This window comes from Anopheles gambiae, chromosome 3 (assembly GCF_943734735.2).
Source record: "Anopheles gambiae chromosome 3, idAnoGambNW_F1_1, whole genome shotgun sequence".
NCBI classification, from domain to species: Eukaryota; Metazoa; Arthropoda; class Insecta; order Diptera; family Culicidae; genus Anopheles; species Anopheles gambiae.
In genome coordinates, this window is record NC_064602.1 from 12,392,144 (window position 1) to 12,415,705 (window position 23,562).

The window sequence follows — 23,562 nt, forward strand, 5'->3', positions numbered from 1 at the left end:
TCTTTTTAACGCAAAAGGGAGGGGGAGGATGTGTTATGAACCTTTTTTTCGTTGTTGTCCACTCGGGGGACTTTTTTCTGCCGTTGTTTTCGTCCCGGACTGAACGGTGGCGACTGTTTGGTTTAAGCTCCAGCAGGGGAGTGCTAAAACGGTGATAAAATTATAAAAGCTGCGACCGTGCGATGCGATGTGTGCGGGGCTGGCAGGTGGTGTAGCAGAAATTAGTGGTGGACCAATTTGGTGTGTGCGCCTTTTACCCCGGGGCGACGAAACCGTGAATCACTTTGCATGTGCACATAGCACTTGCTGACGGCTGGCAAGGTAGTACACGAGCAGGTGTTATATTGGTAGTAAAATACACCTGTTCCCAGCTACGTTCGAATCGCAAACCGCCTGCTTCGAATCGCTTGCCACTACGATCGAATGCGTGCATCCACAGTTGAATTGCGTGCCAGTACGGTTGAATTGCGTTCCACTATGGTTGAATCGTGTACCACTACGATCGAATCGTGTGCCGCTACCTTTGGATTTCTGAAAGGTAGAGTATAGCAAGCCTTTTGTTTACGTTTGAAAGCTGCTTCCTTCTTCGCCGACGGCATTTTGTTAGTAAAATACTAATAAAAAGGAATTCTCTGATTATATGCAAACCCAACGAATATTGGTTGAAACCACGAATATTGGTTGATTTTACCATCAAAACAACGAACACTGAATATAAGTTGAAAATAAGAATTTTACCATCAACAAGGGACCACGATATTCGTTGATAACAAGGATTTTACGAGTAATCAGTGAATATTTACCTTTTATTAGAATTTTACAAACAAATTGCCATTGAAGAAGAAGGAAGCAATTTTCAAACGTAAACAAACTGTTTACCATACTATACTCTTCACCGCGCGGCCATAAGAGGTGAAATATACAGCAAAATGAACTATTTGACAGGTAAAATATCTGACAGCTGCTGCTAAAGAGTTGGGGGATATAAAACATCCGCTTTCGAAAATCTCTTAAAATGATAGCTGGCATCGCGGAAGAAATGGCTTAAAATTAACAGTCGTTAAAAATTAACCAGAGTTGTCAAAAAATGCTATAATTTGGCATCGCGATCGTATTGAGTTCATTTGTTAATTTTAACGGCTGGTCCTATGACGCCGTTATACAAACGACTGTCAAGAGCGTATGCGATACAAATTAACAGTCGTTTAATTATACTGCTCTATTTTTTCCCAGTGTTTGCCTATATGCGTTATCAAGCAGTCGTTAAATGTTTTGACGATCGTTTATTTTAACAGGAATGAACAACAAATGAACTGAGTTAAATCAAAATGAACTTTAAACGACTGTTAAAATGTGTTTATTTATTCGCGATGCCGGCTGATATCTTCTTAAGCAGAACATTCCCAAAATGAATGAAATTGTTGAATGAAAATTAGCAAAATACTTACACCTGTTTTCATCTACGTTCGAATCTCGTGCCATTTGCATCGAATCGCAAGCCGCCTGCTTTGAATCGCATGCCACTACGATCGAATGCGTGCAACCATGGTTGAATCGCGTGCCAGTACGATTGAATCGCGTTCCACTATGGTCGAATCATATGCCACTACGATCGAATCGTGTGCCGCTACCATTGGATTCCGCTGAAAGCAAGAGCATAGTAAACTATTTGTTTACGTTTGAAAGCTGTTTCTTTCCTCACCGACGGCAATTCGTTTTTAAAATACTAATAAAAAGGAATTCTCTGATTATAGGTAAATCACCGACAAACCGACGTGAAACTTCGAACAAAATGAGCTTCAAAAGTTGTCTCCTTATTTCAAATGAAAATACGTTAAACACTAGCGCCATCTCTATAATGATTCGCTTACTACACTGACACAGAGAATAAACTGCTAAATCCCCTTTTTGTTTTTCTTCGCAAATTCCAATGCGTATTGTTTTATGTACTTCTCACATCTTTTGCATTGATTGGGAAACTTTTATATGATTTTCCTGGGTGTTTTGTCCAATAATTCTCACAAAATCTTGCCTCACACTTCCTTCGCAATTTGTATTTAGAAAAGTTGTTTACATCGAAGCAGCAGTGAACAGAGCTTACTTTGACAGAAGTGATCGCCTCACTGGTAAATGACAGTACTTTCGTGTGGGACACTTTTGTAACGCCAGTGTCACGTCGGTTTGTCGGTGGGTAAATCACGAATATTGGTTTTAATCATGGTCCCTTGTTGATGGTAAAATCCTTGTTTTCAACCAATATTCGTTGGGTTTACCTATAATCAGGGAATAATTACCTTTTATTAGTATTTTAAAAACGAAATGCAGTCGGCGAAAAAAGAAACAGCTTTCAAACGTAAACAAACAGTTTACATTGCTCTTGCTTTCAGAAATCCAATGGTAGCGGCACACGATTCGATCGTAGTGGCATATGATTCGACCATAGTGGAACGCGATTCGACCGCAGTGGAACGCGATTCAACCATGGTTGCGCGCATTCAATCTTAGTGGCATGCGATTCAAAGCAGGCGGTTTGGGATTCGATGCAAATGGTACGAGATTCGAACGTAGATGGAAACAGGTGTAACATTGAAGTTCTTTATTGGATTTAGTTACAATTTTGTGCACGTTATTTGTTTATATTGCACATCGCCTGGTTGCTGTGATGCATTATCTGACAGATGTTTCATCTGTCAAATAGTTCATTTCGCTGTGTCTTTCACCTCAAGTAGTAGCGCAATCTGAAATCCAATGGTAGCGGCACACGATTAGATCGTAGTGGCTTATGATTCTACCGTAGTGCAACGCGATTCAACTGTATTGGCGCGCGATTCAACCATAGATGCTCGCATTCGATCTTAGTAGCATGCGATTCGAAGCAGGTGGTTTGCGATTCGAACGTAACTGGAAACAGGTGTAATTTACACTTTTGCTAGATTGCGGCAGATATCAAGTGGGGATTGGAAAAAAATCAATTTAAAGCTTTGCTAAGCAGGCGCATGATGTTTCCTGGGAAACTAACTACTTGGTCGCATTATCGATCTGAAAAAATAAGAAATAAACTAAACTTTTGCTTGATGTATACGGCTATATAGACGAACGTTTTGCATAATTAAGTTTTCATTACCAATGAGTGCAGTGGCCGGCTCATCCTATAACAAATTTTACAAAAAGGTTCTTATTTTCAATCTCTCACTATAGAGCGTTACTTTTTCACTCCTATAGTGAGACGATGTTGGTTAGTGAGTTGATGTTAGGTTGCGGATAGCTTGGATGATTTTTGTACCGTGTTGGTTTTCTTGCACACTTTGCACCGAAAAAGCGATTCATCGATGTAGGCGTTGGACGAAATACGGCAAGGATGTTTTCGTCAAAGAATATCGTCCATTTGTATGTGAAGTTGTGTAATATGTATGAAGTGATCTAAATAGCAGAAAGATATAGTAAGTACAGGTAAGTTTAAAATTAATTGCAGCAGCTTCCCTGGTATATTGGTACGGGTAACCAGTAGATCGTGCGCCACCGCCAGACTAATTGGCTGCATGGTGTACTGTTGATGTTCGGATTGCTGCAGTACGACACCAAAATATCCAGGACCCTACAGGTTGCAGTCTGATTTAAAATGCTCAAATATCTGCGTCACCTATTTGCCCTTATATTGTCTGAGGAAGTGCCCCATAATCCTCTTTTATTGTAGGACGCAAACGTGAAACACGTTTGTGAAGACTTTCACCGGCAAAATATGGACCGGTACTCCGTTGAAAACTCCGAGCAGAATCGGAAGCTGCGAGCTGTCAAGCAGAAGACGCTGACGATGTTTCCGCAGTTAACCGACTTTGTGTGCACTGTACCCGGGCCATTTTAACTAGTAATAACAAAACTGCTAGAATCAATTTTGTTACACAATTCTGAGAAGCTTGATCCTTATCTTTTAGGGGTAATTTAATCCAACCTTACCTTAGCTTAGCAATTATGTAAGCCACTCTATGTAGCGTTCAATAACTACTCAACAGCTATTTTAATTATGCTACAAACTCATAAAGTCCTATTCTGTGAGTCTTTTTTTCAATTTCATGGAATCCGATCCAAAGTTTGATGTTTATGAGTTTTGGCATGCAGAAAAGGTCACAGTCTCAAATAGTTGATAATTTGATTCAGTTTCGGAGATGAAACAAAACAAAATTGGACACTTAATTCGACACTTTCTATGAAAAGATACCTTAAAAATGCCTTTTTTATCTTACAGAAGCAAAAAATCCTGCAAGACTTCAAAATATGTGTTTCATTAGATTCCAAAATTTTGAAATTATGCGTCTCAAATAATAGAGTTTAGTAAATGGTTGACATTTTGTGAGAAGAATGAAGATGATTATAACCCTATACTACAAAGATACGCAAATGTGTTACTGTTTTTGAATAATGAACAATAAATTCAATAATACACTTCAATAAACTCGTAACGCACAACCACAATCACCTTGAAAGGGCACCGTTGCACGATGTAAGAATTTCCATTCAACTATGGCTGTGTAACTTATTGAATTTATTTTCCAAGAACAGCTTCTTTGAACCTAAACTTTGGCTGGTATTATTGAATCCGTTCGTAGCGGCGGCGTACGTCCCGACACTCATTTTCCTAACGTACTAGATGGTTGCTACAGTTATTCACCGCGACGTTGTAGGACAGGGCTCAATAAATGTGTTGCCATCTCTAGAATTTCATGTGAGCGCCGTACGTTCCCGCGACGAACGGATTCAATAATACCAGCCTTTGTCTTCAAATTTATTCAAATTTTTAACCAAACACTGCCAACGCTTTGTCTGGCCCTTTGTGCTAGCTTACTCTAGGTAAGAAACCACCAAACGCAAAAGCTCAATATTTGTTCATTTAGCATGAAGCGCTCCTTGGAGAATAATTAAGAGAATATTTCAGACGAAAGAGAAGAACAAAAAACTCTCCAATCAAAACGAAAGGGCCCTTTATGGTTCTGATTCTCAAGCCGCTCTCTTCATAATCGCGCCCGGTTGATCGATCCCCAGCGGAACACTCTGCTAACAGAGATATACAATCTACCCTTCCTCCTGCAGGTGGTGCAGTCATCGTACGGTTGCACAAAAATTTCCTTCAATAGTTGCGAGATGGGCTGGGGATAAAATCAATTACCGAGCACTTCGCCCGATGACGGTAGCATTTGGATTTGGAATTCGTTTGTGGCTGCAACGGTCGATAACAATCATCTGCCCGATGGTGGTGCTTCACATAAATTCTGTCCCATGTGACAGGCAGCCAGACAGGCACTTTCCTCCGATGACAATTATCCGATAAGTCTGTGTAAGCGTTATTAATTGCAATAAATTGTGTGAGGCTAGGGGCGCGATGGTTTCGAGTAAATCGAGATATTGGAAGTGCAGTGTCCGAGCGCACATCCGAGGCACTGGCCGTGGATTATGCTTCGAAGATCAGAGCTTGCATTGGGAAAATGTGGCAGCCATTTTTAAACCTTGCTGCCGGCTGTCATTCAGAACAAGAACCACTTCCTGTTGGAGTCATCTTTCGTTGGAAGGTTTCAGATCGGCACATCGGAGCTTATAGTTTCGGTAAAGTGCTCTGATTCGTGCCCACTTCCGTCCCAGATGCCCACCTGCTGTCCTTTTGACGAGTAAGCGGCTCAAATAAGGATTCTCCAGGATTTTCAAACCACATAGCCCTGCTTCATTTTCCACCGGCTAGGTTTGTTTGGGGCGAGAGAAGACAGAATGCTACTCGTGTTTCGTGATGTGCCACTGTGCACAATAACGATAGTGAACGGCTCTCGGTTAAACTACACCATAAAGTTGTGAAAGCCGCAGCAAACAGGAAGTGGAAGTGGCGCTGCGTTGTGGCGTCTAGGATATGAAGGTATAATATTTCAAGGAAATTTGAAAAGATCCCACGTTCTTTGCGTGACCTTGTCGCTGCTGCGCCCGGTTGCTGTACATTTCACCAGCCAGGACACGGGAACAATAAGAACCTTTTCCGGCTGTGTGGCAGTTCTCGGGCATTTCTTTGCTGCGGAGTTGGAGTTTAGACTCCCTCTCGTTGATCCATCTGACGGCTGCCGGTTGTGTGTGCACGTTTGTTACGCAATGGCAGTGGTTGCGCTTTTGCATTACTTTCGTTGCAGTTTTCATGTTTCCTGGCTCTTATGGAGGGCTGCTCGGTGCTCACGGTCTAGGGTAAATGGAGCCAAAAGGATTCGCGTGAGGTGGGATGCTTTGCGAGCGTTGATTGTTGCGACGGTGTGAATGATAAATGCATCCCGGCGCAGCGCTAAAAGCATTGTTTAATTTCCGTTGCACTTGGGAGTGTTGCCTTTTTGTTCTAGTACTTGCAGAACTTATTGTTTGTAGTGGTGTTGCAGTTTCTTGTTGTTTTAAAAATATTTTTTTAATGATTTTCATTCATTTTGGTAAGCAATTTCTTGCAAAAAAAAAAAAAGATATGTTGCTCATAACAAGATGTTTTTCATAAATTATTGTACATCTTATTTTTGTATTTAATATTTTATGTTTTATAATAACCTCATTTTTAAACTATAGTTTTGGCAATTGGAGACAACGTGCCCTGTTGATATATAGTGCCTTTTTGGGTCTTCCCAACTATTCAAAGCATTATTTTTTGGATAACAGAAACTTAGGTTGTGATAAGAAGTGCTTGAAGTTGTATGATTTAGTGTATGTTTTGACTAGAATTATTACTTCTCTAACTTTCTTTCTCTTCTTATTTGATTTTGTTACAAATGTGAACCTTCTTTTGACGTTTTTGTAGGGTTACATTCGGTTAACAGAGTATTTTGTTAAATAAACTTGGGAAAATTTCACTCAGAAGGGATTTTGAATGCTCTCAAAGATTAAGACTTTGTTCTTCTTTAATCAAATCATATCTTCGCTTTTTGACAAGTTTCTTTTATTCTATATGAATTGTAATTATTGAGCTAAACATTTTTGTATATTTCTTTGTTTGATACTCCCATTCAAAATGAAATCCAATCTTAATAAATGATCCTCTTCTTTTCAAGTAATTTCCATGTTGAATTGAACCATTTTTACTTTGATGAGTATGTATCTTTGCTTGTATTTTTAAAGAATTTCGAGATTATTAATACTCTACAATACAATATTTTTATTAATTTTAATATAAATCTTCCATCAAAAGTGTCATCCATGCTTATATTGATATATTTCATACACATCGTTTAACAATTCATGCAAACTTTAACAGTGTGATATCTTACACCTATTAAACTCGACTGTCCCTGGTGAGCGATTCCCCTTTGGAGCGTAATTACGATGATGTAATATAACAATCATTCACACCACTGACCAAGTGTTTGCCGGCCTCTAATTATCGTTCAATTGTTTTCCCTTCCCCACCTATCACGTACCCCTTTTCACATCGCCGCCCATCACCGATCAATTAGTGCATCACGGCTTCAAACAATTTGCCCCGAACGGTGTGCCCATTAGTAAGAAGAGAAAAAAAAATAATTCTTTTCAATTTCGGAGCTTTTATGCTTTAAAAAACCCCGATGCTCTCCAAACGTGTGTATTGCCGGCGTAACAAATAAATTAAACAAAGCCATCCGTTACCGCACAGTCAAATCCCTCCTGCGTGTCTGACATGATGGGTGCGTCCTCTTATGCCACTGTGCCGTGCTGTGCGCGTTCGAGGATCAAACGGTTGCCGAAATGCTGTGTGGAGGCGTTCGGTTGCGATTTTCCACTACACTGCCGGAGCGCGTTCGTTCGTGTGCGGAAAATATTACATAAGCGTGTGTGCCTCTTGGGGGGGGGGGGGGGGGGGGGGGGCAGCGTTAAAATATTGCTCCAATTCTCATTGCTCTTTCGGCTTCCGTTTGGATGAGTGCATACATTTCACTCGCAACAAAAAAAAAATCAAAACTAGCATACAGCAAATTGGAACGCAAAAAAGAGACGAGCATACACACTACAACAAAAAAAGTACATAAATCTTTATCGAGCTCTGTAAAATGGCATGGCAACATTCTGTTTGTGCTTCCCATACCAAACTGCAGCAAAACAACAAATAAATAAGTGCTTTTGCTCTCGTTGGCTCGTTTTTGCCACCCGAAAGCATTAATCGATTGATTAAGCACGCATTTGGTGCAACGGGATGCAACTGGATGCACGACCAGGTACGGACGAATGCATAAATGGCTCGCAAATGTTTTTCCGAATTGATGGTGGCCGTTTGGGCACATTTTGGGCAAAATATGCGAGCGTGTTTGTGTATTGTCAAATTATGGTGGGAGGGTGGAGGAGACAGAGAGCACAATGGTAAACAATGACGATATTTTGATGGTTGTATGTGAAATGCTTTTTTGATTATTTCTAGTGCACCGAAGCACGTGTTGTTGTGAAAATGCATCGTTCAATTGTTTCCGCACGATTTCTCTGCCAGTGGTAAATGAAGCAAGTAATTTGTCAAAATATGTAAATTCATTTACGCTTGTTTGTCGAGCTGCAATTAACGGGTCTGAAAGTTGCAATATGCGCAAATAACTGTTCCACTCGATTTGCTTTGGTTGATAGTTGAATAGTTTTACAGTTGTTGCCGTCAAATTTTGGCCCTATAAGCACCGATTTTTGACACTGTGCATAAATTTTTGTCTCTAAAGAACCTATTTTAGACTTTCAGATATCAATTTGCCTTTAGAAAAAATCATGATTAATTAACTAAGTATGTGAGCAGAGATTGGTGATAAATGTTCACAACTGTATAATTTTGTAATTTGATTGTTTTTTTTTTTGTTACAAATATTATGCATTAGTATTTTTATGAAATTCCTTACACATGAAAGTGTTGGCTAGCATAAAAACGTCTAAATTAGGATATCAATGGTAATATTTGTATTAATGTTGATTGAATTATTGATCTGGTCGCTCTTTGAGGCATGGAGTTACATTAGTTGTCAAAATATGGTAATTAACATAATGTACATGGTATGGATTAATTCCTTAAGGCCCGGGGTCACTGTCCGTACACGCTTGTGTAATTTTGGTTTTCACTAGCGCATCTGGCGGCGGCTGACCGAAGCATTTTGCTAAACAATTTAGAGCCGCTCCAGAAAGTACGTTATTTTTCCATGTATTTTACTTTCACTGGACTGGAAAAGCTTTGTAGTTGATAGATAAATATGTTGTGCAAATATTTCAGCCGTTTTCGCATTAAAAAACGGTGAAAAATCTCAAAAATTAACTTTGAGATCCGACACGACCATTCCCCCGACGATAAAAAAAAGCTTCCACCAGCCGCCGCCAGATGTGCTAGTGAAAATCAAAATTACACTAGCGAGTACGGGCAATGTCCCCCGGCCTTTACAGCCAAAACTTGATAGCACCGAGGCAAAGACTGAGAATTGCGGTCAATAAATGGTGACTAGAAGGCAAACATTAACGGCATCTATTGTATATTTTGTTATATTAATTCGATGAGAATTCCAAATATTGATTTTATTCATTGTGTTGTATTACTTTTGCTTTAACACATGCTAAACTTTACCTGTTTTCAATACTTTCTACTACTCAAAACATTGTAGTACACTAAAACTACAGGAGAAAACGTCATTGTTAGCATATCGTCTAGCCGGCTTGTACCTATGACGTCTCTCGTGCGTATCTCGTATCACATAATCCAGGATCTATGGCATTAATTAGCATGAATAATTCTCCCAACCACATCCATCCATAGGAAGCAAACTCAAAACTGCAGAGAAAAGATGGTTGTGCATGTTGTGTTGTTAGCTTTGGGATGGGAGGGCTGAAGACGGATGATATACAGCGCCCGGGTGTATGTAGCATATAACCCCCCGGGGTGCGGTTTACCCTTTACCGATAAATTGTGTATCTTTCGCTCATTTCACTGTATCACTGTAAGCACAACGGTTGGTTTCATTTCGCATACATTAAGTGGTGGTGTTGGCTTCTTTCGTACGTTCAGGCAGGAGCGGCAGTAGTGCTTCAGCCATCACCAAACGTGCCGCAAATGTGTTGACATGGTTCAGCAGCACTGCTGACTTTGGCGTGGCCGTTTATGGTGGAAATGATAATTCACGGTTTCTGGTAGCTTAAACATTTGTACAATTGTTTGCATTGAAAGTTTTTGTTAAATAAAAACTTGGTATGCTATGTTACGAGTAATAAGTTTAACGTTTTCACCATTTCAACCAAAACTTTACTAGTGTGATGGTGAGCCGAGATAGAACTTTGCGGTGAGATGGTAATGAATTCATAAATTAGTTTATGAGCGACATGATTTGTAGTTAAAGACCTTTTTTTTAAAGCCTGGGATTAGGAGCAGCCATTGGTGATGGAGCACTTGGTTCGATGGAGAGATTGGTGAAATGCTGAGATATATTGTCCAAGTTCCGTTATTAATTCGATGGACTATGAAAGCATTTACAGTCGACAAATTAATGGATACAAGTTCTAACTTTATTTAAAAACCTGTGAAGTAATTAGGTTTTACTTAGAAATTTGGGAAATATCCAATATTTTACACTCATTTCTTCAACTTCTACATTGAACAAAAAAGCATTATTCTTAACATTTATTCTATTCACCAGCTGCTGTGTGATTTATATTTTTAAATTATTTTCTTAATGGTATGTTTTCATTGACATACTTCATTCCAATTATAAACTGTATTGTTTGACTCATGTATCTTTTTTACTTATTATTCTGCATTCCTGCTGCTTTGGTCATTGCTGCTTTGGTCATGTGCTTTGGTCAGCCGCCGCCAGTTGCGCTAGTGAAAATCGAAATTACACTAGCGAGTACGGACAATGTCCCCTGGCCTTTACGAGGATTTTCCAGGGGTTCTCATAGTTGTGGGACATTTCCTTGACTCTTTCTTATGGAAAGTGAACTTCCTAAGATGGGAATTGGACACTATACCACCCTTTTTAGACAGGCTACTTGGAATTTGCTATCAGATATGTCCAACAAGGGTGCTATAGATTCCAATTCCAATTACATTAAGTTCATTTCACGTAAGAAGCAGTCAATACAGGGTTTTACACGATTTATTGGTCAGTTCCCATGATGTTTTGGTACGTTCCCACGATTTTTTGATCGTTTTCCACAGATTTTTGGTTCGTTCCCATAATTTATTGGTATTTTCCGATTGGATATCAATACAATTGGACCAAAAAATTCTTAGAAACGGCCAAAAAATCGTGGGAACGCACCAAAAACATATGAGAACCCACCAAAAAATTATGGGAACCAACCAATAAATCGTGAGAAACCCTGTAAAGTGTCCCACAATTATGAGAACTCCTGGATAACCCTGTATAACACAAAACGCTATAATTCATGGCAATATTTCAAATATTCACATAGGAAAACATGAAGATAAAAAAACGCACCAGGTTTTACCAAAACAAAATATACATTTAAAAAAAATCTGGAATTTGTGATAAAATATATACTTTGACTCATTATCCGTGTTAATCGTGTATCCGGGCGAGATCGAGTCCTGATGAGCCCAGATAAACGGTGCTCCGCTGTTAATGCAAGCGAAGTAAAATTTTAGCGATAAACAATAAATTAAACTTACAACAATACAAATTCAAAAAGTTGTAATATATGTCTAACTAAAATTATCGATGCATAAATGATTATAATTACCAAATATTGAATCTGTAATTTTATAGGATAAAATCGCGCATCATCAAGGTTATAGATAGTTTTGTGAGAGACATATTTAGTTTTTATGTTATTTTGAACTCCTGCAACGACAAAGTATTCGGTTAGAGGGAAATAATAAGCACACGTTGATTTTAATAGTCTTTGCCTGCGTTCCCTATCAGCTGTCGTAAACTTTAAACACAATGCCCCTCACAACCAACACGAGCATTACAAAGTGTACAAATCGATGCGCGGGCAGCATGTGCACCTCCAACAGACCTGCCGCCGCATCACCTTCCAAACCAACGTGACTTCAAACGGCCGACGACGGAAGCCGGACGGAGTTGTGAGGTTTCCTGCGAGGTGACTAACACTCACCTTCGGTTTGACGCTCTCTAATCCCCATTGCAATGTGCTTCGTACTTCCCTCTCTGCTTATGACGCTAATTGTGTGTTTTCTTTGCTCGCCCACAGGACACGACCCAATCGCGCATCCCCCGGCTGGACGGTGTGGGCAGCCGGATACCGGTCCCGGGCAGCTTTCGCCTACCGAGCAGTGCGGTGCGGCTCCCTACCAAGCGGCCACCACACCAGGCGGCACCGCCGGCCACACCGATCAGCTTGCTGCGGCCACCGTCCCGCTCCGGCGCGATCTCGATCGCCCGGTCCTACTCCGGCGACAAGCTGTCGAGCGGTGAGCCGAGCCCGTTCCCACTGCTGGCCGCTTCTACGCCGGCACTGCTCCGACTCGCCACACCGGCCGGCAAGCCGCAGGCCGGCGGGTTGCCCTTTCTCAAGAAGCTCGAGCTGGTCACGGCCGGCACGACCGAACGGCTCGAGGACATTAAACTTTGCCGCCGGGAGTTTGCAATCCCCAGCGACGACGACGATGAAGATGACGGGGACAATGAGCAGGACGTGTGTGGCCCGGACGGAACCGTGCAGATGCTGGTAGACGAATCGCTCGAGCTGGTCGGTGCGAACAGTACGGACAACCTGCTGGACCCGCCTGCGGTGCCGTGCGGGGAGGTGGAACCGGCCACGTTCGTAATCCCGCCGAGCGCGCCGAGCCACCGGAACGAGCACACCGTAACGCTGCAGCGCGATGGGAACGTTACGTACGAGGTGCGGCGCAGCGGCACGTTCGTAAAGTCGTCCCGCGAGTCCCTGGCCAGCGACGGGCCGCGCCCACCCGTCATGAGCCTGACGCACACCCGCAGCCATACCTCGCTCTCCACGTGCGGCGCGGTGCTCGGGCTGACGAAAACATTCCGCCGCGAAAGCACCGAAAGCATCGATTCGCCCGCGCTGGACGTTACGCGCACCATGCCGTTTCGGCGCCGACCGTCGGCCGGCGAGCTGCTGCTGCAGGAGGAGCAGGAGGAGCAGGGTGGGCATGGGCAGCCGGGGCGGCACCGACCCCCCATACTGAACTCGACGATGGTGAACGAGCGGCTGCTGAACTTTACGCAAAGCATACCGAACATCACGCAGGAGCTGCTGTACGGGGAGGGAGCGGGCCGGGAGCCGTGTCCGGCGCCGGGCGATAGCGTGCTCAACCGCACGCACTCGGTCGAGGAGCAGCGGGGGCTGCTGGGTGGGAAGGGGAAGTCCAATCGGCTGACGTTTAATTTGGAGGAATCGCTCAACCTGATGCAGTTCGGTGAGGACGACGCGGCGGCGACGGGCGGCCGGCAGGGTCCGGTGTTTAGCTCAACGTTCCATTCGGACTCGATGGCGATTCCAGCGGGAAGCGGTCAGATGAAGCAGCTGGCGGCTGGACAGCTCAGCGGCACGATGCTGATGGACATTAGTGCGCAGGACCGGACGCTTGTGCCGTCCGAGCTGGAGCGGTTCAGTGATGGTGAGGATGAGGAGCAGCGTAGTCACCCGGACCAGGGCAGGCGAACGATTGATCGGCAGCGGGAGGCGAGTCTAGAGGCGGACGTGAGCGCTGGGAAGGAAATATTCGACCTGAGCCTGGAGGAGCCCGAACCGAGCGATCAGGAGCTGCTGCCACCGAGCTACCAGCAGCAGGAAGTCGTGGTGCGGCGTCATCTGGAGGGTCGGGCCAGCACAGTGCCAGCCCCGAAGCAGCGGTACTCGTTCGGGCTCGACCTCACCGAGTGTACGCTGGACTGCTCGATCGAGCTGTGCGATTCGTCGCTTTCGCTCACCAAACCCGCGCCGCAGCTGAAGTCACCGACGAGCTCCCTCACCAAGCAGGGCTCGTTCGAGATGGACGAGAGCTTGGGGATCCTGACGCCCGATCAGATGAAAGAGTTTCTCGACTCGACCACCACCAACACGAACAACACGAACAATGCGGCCAGTGCGGCCGGGTTGGAGCTGCAGCTGAATGTGGGTGCGGGGGGTGGTGGTGGCGGAGCGGGCCATCATCATCATCATCTGCATCACAAGCACGGTGCGTTGCAGCATCACTGCCGGATCGATCAGACACCGTCGCCGGAGGAATTGCCGCTCGACCCGGTGGGCGTCAAGACGGACATGTCGGACATTATGCTGCCGGCTGAGTTGCTGCTCATAACAGGCGGTCCACAACCGTACAGTGGGGGTGGTGGTGGTGGTGGAGGTGTGCTTGGAGCAGCCGGTGGACCCTCCAGTACAGGCGCCGGTGTCAGTGAGCTGTCCCAGGCCGACTCCGACCCCAAAACGGATCAGATGACAAAGTCGGCCACCTCGTCGAAGGTGTCGAACAGCTTCATTACGAGCATCACGAGCATTACCAGCCTGGATACGGGGTACCAGGGCGATGGGGAGATGTCGCGCCCAGCCAGTCGCGGTGCCGACCATTCCCCTTCGAATGGGCCACGTGTTAAATCGGCTGCGGGAGGCGGTGGAGGCGCCTGGCAACCGATGATGGCGGCGGCCGTTGCGGCGGTACCACGCCGCCAGGACCCGATGACGGATTCGGACTTCTTCACCGAGAGCGATGCGGACGACGTGTACAACCGGGGGGACGCACGGCGGGCACAGATCATCGACGGCCAGCTGTACGGTGGGGCGGGTGCGCCAGGTGCCAATGCCATCTTCAATGCGATCGACGAGCAGGAGGATGCCGAGCTGCAGCACCAGCAGCAGCGGGACGACGCCGCCCAGAACGAGGACTCGTGCATGGAGTCGAGCGGGATTTTCACCGACGTGGAAAACCGGGCCGACGATGACCTGGTGCAGCGTCGGGCGGACGATCAGCAGCAGGCGGCCGTTGCGGGGCGAGGTTACGGCGGCGGCGGCGGCGACCAGCTGACGGCCAGCGATGACATGAGCCCCGAGTCCCTGTCGACGGACACGATGAGCAGCAGCAACAGCCAGAGCTTTGTGCGGGCCGCGGGAGCGCCGAGGGATGACGCAGCGTGCGGTGAAGGTGAGACGCGCCCATTGCCGCCCGACGAATGTCCCGGGGGAGTCGGAGGTGGAAGCGCGGCGGACTTCGCTTCGCCGAAGGCGAACGAACCGCAGCAGCAAACGCCGCACCACTACCACCAACAGCCGGACGGGCGCGTTGATATTGGTGCCGGCGGTGGCAGCGGCGTCGTCGTTGTCGGCGCGAGTCCGACAGCTGGTTCGCCTGGTAGTGGTGTTGGTGCTGCTGGAAGCGTCGTCGCTGCGCGCTGTTCCGACAGCAGCTTCCACGACGTCAGTGGCAAGCGATCGGTCGCGGCGTGCGGCAACCACAGCGGTGCTAACGGCAGTCGCAAGCAGCAGAAGAACGAAGCGAACCGCGGGCTGCGGACGAAGCATCAGCAGCAGCAGCATGCGCCAGCGGTGGTGGAAATGTCCGCAACCACGTCCTCCGGTGGGGCCTCCTCGCGCACGGATCGGTTAAGCAAGGTGCGCCAGTGTAAGCAGGATTCGCAGGAAGCTTCGCGCGCCATTTCGGCGGAGTGCAACGGTAGTGAGAGTGTCGATTGTGATCAGGAAAATAAGCGTCCCAGTGTCCCGGCGGTGAGTGTTGGTGGTGCGCGTACAGGTGGTGTGAGTGCACGTGGTGGTGCGGGTGCGAGTGCCGGTGGTAGTGCCGGATCCAATCTAAGCTTTGTGAAAAAATCCAACACCCCGAACAAGTGGGACGCGGTGATGAGCAAGATCGCGGAGAATAAGTCGGTGATGCGGCGCAATTTCAGTGACGTCAAGTCGCGCATTAGCTGCGGTGGTGGGGGTAGTGCAGTGGTCAGTGCAGGTGCAGCGAAAGGTGCATCGTCGACGGTGGTGGGGCGGCGGGACTCGCCCGCCGCCACCGCCGCCGGCTCGCTCAGAAGCCCGCCGTCCGAGTGTACCAGCGTGGCGAGCCGCAGTTCCGCACACGGCAAGCGCACGATCTCCGGCTCGGTGAAAAGGTAAGTGAAATATAATGGCAGGGAGGGGGGAGGGGTGTCAGTAGTAGTGGCACATTTAGCGCCGGGGCCGTTGCAAAGTTTTCTCACGTGTGTGCCTGGTGGCGGGTCCGCTTTGAATGGCTAATGTGCTGTGTTTGTCGCTCGATTTTCGGCAATCGATCGATGTGTTTTGTCGGCTGAAGAAGAACGGTTGTGTGGGGTGGGGTGGGTTATGTAAACGTAAGATTGCACCTTTGGCATGCGGGATGGGGTATGTTCCGCCACCCAGCGCTTGGAGCGCCAAAGGTCACCATGTGCTTTACGTGCAGGGGTGGGCAAATGCTCGATCGATAAAGATAATTATGTTGATTGTAATTCCCATTGAGTCATAATTTGATCGCATCTTGATTGGTTTCTTCTTTTGGGCCCGGTTTTGTGTATTAGAAGTCTATCATATTTTTCTAATATTGCAAACAAAGTTGGTCGTTTTGGCTTGCCTATGCGGCGTCTGTGCTGTATGGTTCCGATTGGTTTACCTATTAGAGCTTGATAGTATATCCTGTTCGGTCCAAACTGGTCTTGAACCCATGTTGGGCATATTGTTAAGCCGCTCAAATGTTACGAATGTATCAGCCAAGTTTTATTTATTGTTAAACATTCCATAAAGCGATTCCACGCACAAAATTCAACTAAAGGAATTCAATAAGAGTTCAATGAGGATCAATCAGATCTTTTACTGCTGCAGTTTCGAATTGGAATAATACTAGAACATAATCGAGGCTATAAGAATCGCAAGTGAAGTAATGAAAACCTTTTTGATTTGCCATAAAAAATAATTAAAGTAAATTAAATATTTTCCCGTTTAAAAGCCAAGCTGCTTGAGTCACTAAAAGTTCCAATAAAACATAAAAAGTTAAATGCTAGTATTTAAATGTTTTGGTGATAAATAAGTGCAATATTGCTGCACAACTGGCAGTGGCAGGGCTCAAATGATTAGATATAATTGTTGATAATGTGCATGGGTATTTTGGTGTTTGGTATTTGGATAGAATTTTAGTCTTACAATATCAGTGCAAAAAGACGAATCGATAATTGTGTGATTTTTTTTTTTTTGAACTTTTGCGTAATGTCAAACATGTCAATCACAATCTTGTGCAAGCGGCTATTCAATTCTTGTACATTTCAGGGCTATTCAATGATGTTTTTTTGACATCTGTGATAATTTAAAGAATTTTTCTTAGAAGTAGTAAAAAATTAAAAGCTAGGAAATAAACATAAAAATGCGGAAATATTATATTTTAATACATACTTTTCAAGAGCAGCAGTAGGTCGTCATTTACTGCACATTAACCCAAGGCATTGTTTGACGCTGGAGAAGTGTTCTTTTTAGTTGAACGGTCTGAGTTGCCTAATCCTCGACTAGCAAGGGTTACATATTAATCATTGCATTTCTTTCGTCCATTTCCTATTCTCCTTATGATGTAGATTGAGAATTGAAACTCGAGTGTGGCACAATAAATAAATGATAAGCAGTTTCAACGATAAATGGCATAATATAAACCAGATAAACATGTATTTTGTAGTGTTAAAATTCAAACGAATATCTTTAATCGTTGAAATACGCTTGAAACTTGCTCACCAGCCCAATAATACAATTATTTGAATTATTTACGGAATTTGAATTGTAGAAATATTTAGCCAACGAGAAGAACGAAGAATATCATTGAAACCAAGACCTAATATTTGGTTGTTTAAATAAAAAGCAATAATTTTAAAACACCTTAAGCATCCTTTGCCCATCCCTGACTTTGCACGTTTGTGTGAACGCTCGGAGACCCATCGAGAGCTGAGACCTCGACACAGGCGGCATCTAGGGGCTGTGTGTTGATGGCGTCGTCGTCATCAACATTATCTTTGCCAACTTGTGCCTGTCCCAAGCGCACCGTTGTTTGGCTGTAGCCGTTGTACCATGCCTGCTCGTACACCTGCATGCCTTCCTGCCTTGAACGGTCTACCGTCCCCGGCATAGGCGCATGCAATGACTGTGCCCCACCAATGACAAACGCGGTCGGGTGCGGTTGTTATGCTGCTGTGAGCGTTTGATGTTGCTGCTCGGTACACGGCAAGCGACACGGGACAGACATTTGGCTGCGCGTTTCGATCGATTTTGTGAGCTGAATCAATACGCTTTGTCCCTCTTCCCCAACAGCAACTCAAGCATCCACGGATTGGATGCTTTTCTGGCTGCAGCAGCAGCAGCTTGGAAAGGAAGTCGTACGCAATCAGTCATCAGCAGCGGCCGACAAACAATCGAACCATTATTTGAAACATTATTTCGAGATCAAGTTTTTGTTGTGTCGCTTCTGAGCGGCGTCAGTGGGAGAGAGAGAGAGACAGAGAGGGAGAGCTATTTTATGTTCAACATAGGTATTGAAGGTTTCTTCGTCGTTGTCTACGTGGTACCACGTGTTCCGTTTCTTGGAGCTCGGGTTTGAAATCTCACACGTTACACTTCTACCGGAGAAGCTCGTTAGCGGTTTCGGTGTCTATTGGATTTTGCAACCAACACTTTGCTATTGTTTTACATTGTCTTGTAGCCACCATACCAACACGCATTGGGAAAGACATCTTCGGTGTCTACAATGTGTGTGTGTGTGTGTTTGTGGGGGGAAGACACCCCCGAAAGTGGGTGACACCTTCGCAGACTTGATAAGAACCTAATTCAACAACGATAAACCTGTTTGTCTTGGGCTTCGACCGCATGCTTCGACCGGAATGGAGATGAATGCTTTGGATCAATCATGAGTCCGTCGTCTCGCTTACCCGTCGCTCCAAAACCCATCTTTTGCGGCCCGGAGGTTGGGGGTTTTACCATCCGTCACTTAGCGCAGCGGCGCGTATCACGCATTTAGCATCAATTCTCAGGCTTTACGATCATCTCTTGATATCTGCTGCCTCTTGTGCGTGTGTATGTGATATGTCTTGTAGCAGGGGACGGTGAATTGCGTCACCGTGTTGGAGGGTGTGGAGTCACAAGACGGTGGTGCACAATTTACATACATCAACAGCTTCACCATCACCAGCTCACGATACATGGCACTTTGTGGTGTTTCATGTTTCGGAGACTGATATTTAACTCTGGCTTGTGGCAATTCCAGTATCATTTCATTGTTTGGATTAATAGATTGTTAGAGATTCTCTGCATGCTGTACAAAATTGTGTTTCTACCATAAAGATCAAACTTTGTTGGAATATTTTATTTTGGGATATTGTTTCCAGTCAAAGCGTTACTGTTAAAATATTCTATTAACACCATTTTGCTTAATCCAGACTCATCCAAAAGGTCCCTTATCCTTTTCAGAAACACACAGCACACTGCTTTGCTTTCCTGTAAGATCTCTAATTCCACTATCTTAAGCAAAATAGATTTTAACCTACCTGGAGCGAAAGGGTCTTATGTCCAGGCCGCCCACTGTCGATTTAAATTGCTCGTGCAAAATGGATTTTGTTTGCACTGTTTGTGTGTGTGTGTTCTTTTTTCTACTCCCAAAGCCAAAGTTCAAACAATTTAGATAATGGCTGGGCAAACTTTAATCAGACGTTAGCTTTTAAGCGCTCTTCTAGCTTTCACTTCGTGCTCTAAAGGGGAATGTGTGTGTTTTGTTATTGTTGTCTGATGCTAGCATGAAGTTTTGAGACAGTTTCAAACCGCCTGACACTGCCTCATTAGAATCATGTGAAATTGAACCATCATCAGGAAAGAGTCTTCACAGACACACATACGCCATGCATGGCCAGCACGTTTTTGCCGTGTCGCAATACGCAGTGGAAGAATATTTTTGGGTTTGTGTTTGCACAGTTTTGTTTGCCATCGCGTTAGGGCACATTCAATCCAGTCCGATACTGTTGCCATGTGTTAGCCATGGCCGTGTGAGAGAGAACGTCAAGACACTGCCTGGTGGTTGAGTGTATTTCATTTCGATTGACTTTGTGCGTCGCAAGACGTTGTTAGGTTTCCCACAAGACTACTTGAAGGCTGTCGCGGCTGGTTTGGGAAGTTTGGTGGGTGAGACTTTGATAAGTGAATGAAACGTAATGTTACTGTCATACGAAATTTAAGAGTGTTCATAGCTCGAATTTCAATACACTGTAAATCTAGGGTTTTATTGTAACGTGATGTAATTTAAATTAGACTTTTGCTGCTATCGCGGCTCTCCTGCTCAATCGATCGGCTCAATCAGCACCGCGCAACAAGTAATAGTACAGCGGCTTTCTGTTGATTAGACTTTCAAATCACGCGTTTCGACCAACGCCCCAACAAGCGCCACAGTTTTGTTTATTTTCACGAAAGTGCACCGTCATGAAGAAGGGGGACAAAAACACACACACACAACATGGGCAAACGAAACAAAGGAATCATTAATGCCATCATGACCACGATGCCCACTGGACGTTTGTAATGAAGTAATGCTGTTTTGGACGTTACTCTCGCGGTTCCGATTTGATTGCAGCAGGCAGCAATACGCCGTCTGCAATATTGCAAGCTCCGATCGTGCCTGTCTGTGTGCCGGTCATTTGAACATTTGAGCTATTAAGCGGTCAATTAAATCAAATGAATATTGATAATGCCTCACCGTCGATTTGCATCCGAAGTCATACATGCGAGCGGGGCAGAACAGTGGGACAGTGAGTGCGCCACTACTGTGCTGATGCATTTCAATTGACAGTTTCAATAGGAAGTGTGGATGTCCGTTGGGAGGAGAGGTATAAAAAAATGGGAACCCATTGAATAATTTCCCAGTTGGGGGACCTTTCTCCTTGTGACAGGAATGCGTGGGAGGTTGAGGTTCTGAGTGACAGTTGCGAAACGGTTTTAATATGATTGACGTACGGTTGGAATGTGCTGGAGGAGATACAATAGAGCAAAGGTAACATCAGCTTAAAATAGGACTGCAATACTTCAGACGAACCTTATTTTGGAAAAGGTTTTCCAATGATCTTAATGTCGTTTGATGTGTTCTTAGACTTTTTAGCACATTAGATATCCTTAGATTGATAACATTGGACCTCATAAAGGATGTCCTGTGACAGCTGATCAAATAGTCCCAAGGTTTGATGAATTAGAACAAATTTCCAGTAATCTAGGTTTCTATTATTATTCTCAACCTTGCTCCAGCCCTGACCTATACAATTCTTGGAAAATGTCCAAATGGTTGTCTCAGTTCAGATTGGAAGTGTGCACTATGAGTATGAGTGTGTGAATTGAATCTAGCAAGGAGAAGCACGAGTTCAACTCTCCCCGAAGATTTGCTATGATTCATTTGTGATTCATCTCATTTAGTCAACTGTCTGGAATCTAAGGGACTCAGTGTGATCAGAATCATAAAATATTGAGTAAAATTATGAGTCTGTATTCACTCTATAGACTCTTTTATTATTTTTAAAAACACTCAAATTAGATTATTCTATCTCTAGTGATATCTCCCTCAATAGTTGAACTATAATCGTCACAGGTTTTATTTTTTTGACTGGATTTCTGCTTCAATTGGTCATACTTCAATGTCTTGCTAGTATCTGCCTATATGACATACACCAGACTCAGAGATGGTCTAGATCAGCGGGCTGCAAAGTGAGGCTTGCGAGCCTATCCTTCTTAGAAACATCATTAGTTTGTAAGCTAGGTTTCATAGTGTTTGGTTTTTATGCCCCAAGGACTGCCGATTTCAGTTCCTCTTTCGAATCTTGCTTCACGATTTCTATACATCGAAGATCAGTTCCAAGCAATGTTCTTCTACCAGTCATCAAACAATTTGTTGTAAATAGTCCTGGGTTGGTCATCATATCTCGTTTTATCTATAAAGCGAAGAATATAAGTAAGTATAAATTGTTGTCAGCTAGGAAGATGTTTTTTTCGTAGGGAAACGGATATGTTTTGCGTATCATTACCACAAAAATGGTGATAGTTTTGATTTAGTCCCATCACACCACCAAAAGAATGAACGGCAGGTTATCTATTACACTTGCCCGCCTTCAACCAAACTACTCCACCACACGTACGCTCCATTTGTTTCAATTAATGATTCAACATTTTTATGTAAGCTCTCGGATCGTTTGATATCACTCCAAGTGCTCTGTTTCTCTCTCCCTCTCTCTCTTTATTTCGAATAGTTCAAACGAGACACAAACGCGACCAATGCGTTGGTCAGTTAAAGAAACGTAACTAACCCCCGCATCTCGAACCACGGTCTACTCCTACACGCGTACACTGCTATGTTAATGCTAGCCGGTTGCACTTTCTTCACCCTATCCATCCTCTCTCTCGCTCAGCTTGTTTTTTTTGCTCATCCACCCGCACAGGGAATGAATCAGAGAGGTCGGAGCATCGTCAGCGCTTCAAAGCGAACTGTACCCAAGCTCGGGCGTGCGTCTTATGTTGATGGATGTGGATTACACGCTTAATTAGCTTCTACGAATTCCCACCGGTTAAATGTTACATCTTGACCATCACACACCGCTTGCCACTCGGCTGAGTGCAATTGGTAGATGGAGTGGATCAGCAGGAAAGCGAGGAGCGAGCGGAAAGCGGGTTTTGTACGCCCGGAAGACTCGCAAAAAGCCCATCTCACGCGCGTTTGAGGGAGTTTTGTTGAGAAAGAGAGAGAGAGAGGGAAAAATAGACAATTATGTCAATGGAAGAATTATTACAGAGGTATGTGGTGCTCTCGGTGCATGATTGCATAATTGTAACAGATGATTACACAGTTGCAGCAATTGGTTGTGTGTTTGTCCTTGGCTCTAAGAATGCGAGCCAAACCATGCGTGTGTGTGCGTTGAGTGCAATTACACGAATTGTTGGAGTATTTTAAGCAGCCCTTTGAGGTGATGAGATGTTGTTTGAACAGATGGATGTTGCTGGATGAACATTCATTGTGAACAATATTTTGCTGAAGGTCCATAAATTTCCATTCTGTTCTGTGTTTCCAGTACATTCATTGTCGCGGCAACGTACGCTCAAATGTGTCCTAGTGCACGATCTACTGAAGCGTGTAAACTACAGAAATTACTGGAAAATTGCCACCCTCACGGGGCCCGGGGCACGGTTTGCAATTTAATCGAATGAAAGTACGACGTGGCCTGTTTTGTCATCCTGTGTGCACAATGCCTTAGCGTCCCAGGGAGGGACCTTTCCATGCTCCCTTTGGTGCGCAATGGTTGCAGGTTAGGCTTCGGTGAAGTGTAATAAAATTAGAATTATGCAACATGGAGGTTCTATTCTTGCCCTGCACGGTACGCCTGGATCTCCATTTGTTCGGGTCGCATTCTGTGAACATCCGCTCACAAAGGTAGAACAATAGATGTATCAGCCTTGTAAGCCTAGAGCAACACTGCATGAGACCAGAATGCCATTGATTTACTGCTAACTACATTGTGTGTGTGTACATGAACATCCTACAGCCTGTCGGATTGTGTAATACGATGGTCGGGCTTATCCTAAGCACCAACATGCAATCAAGCATCCTCTGATGAGCGATTGAAA

The 23,562-nt window shown here is 44.6% G+C and overlaps 1 protein-coding gene across 7 annotated transcripts in view; it reads left to right on the forward strand.

Annotated features, from left to right (window-relative positions):
* The window catches only part of LOC5668232 (uncharacterized), a 153,329-nt gene that overhangs the window by 44,266 nt on the left and 85,501 nt on the right, over positions 1 to 23,562 (forward strand). For all 7 annotated transcript variants that reach the window (XM_061662094.1, XM_061662095.1, XM_061662091.1 and 4 more), the window contains one exon: positions 12,163 to 16,046. In XM_061662094.1, the coding sequence (XP_061518078.1) occupies positions 12,163 to 16,046 (3,884 nt within the window). The remainder of the gene's footprint in view (positions 1 to 12,162; positions 16,047 to 23,562) is intronic.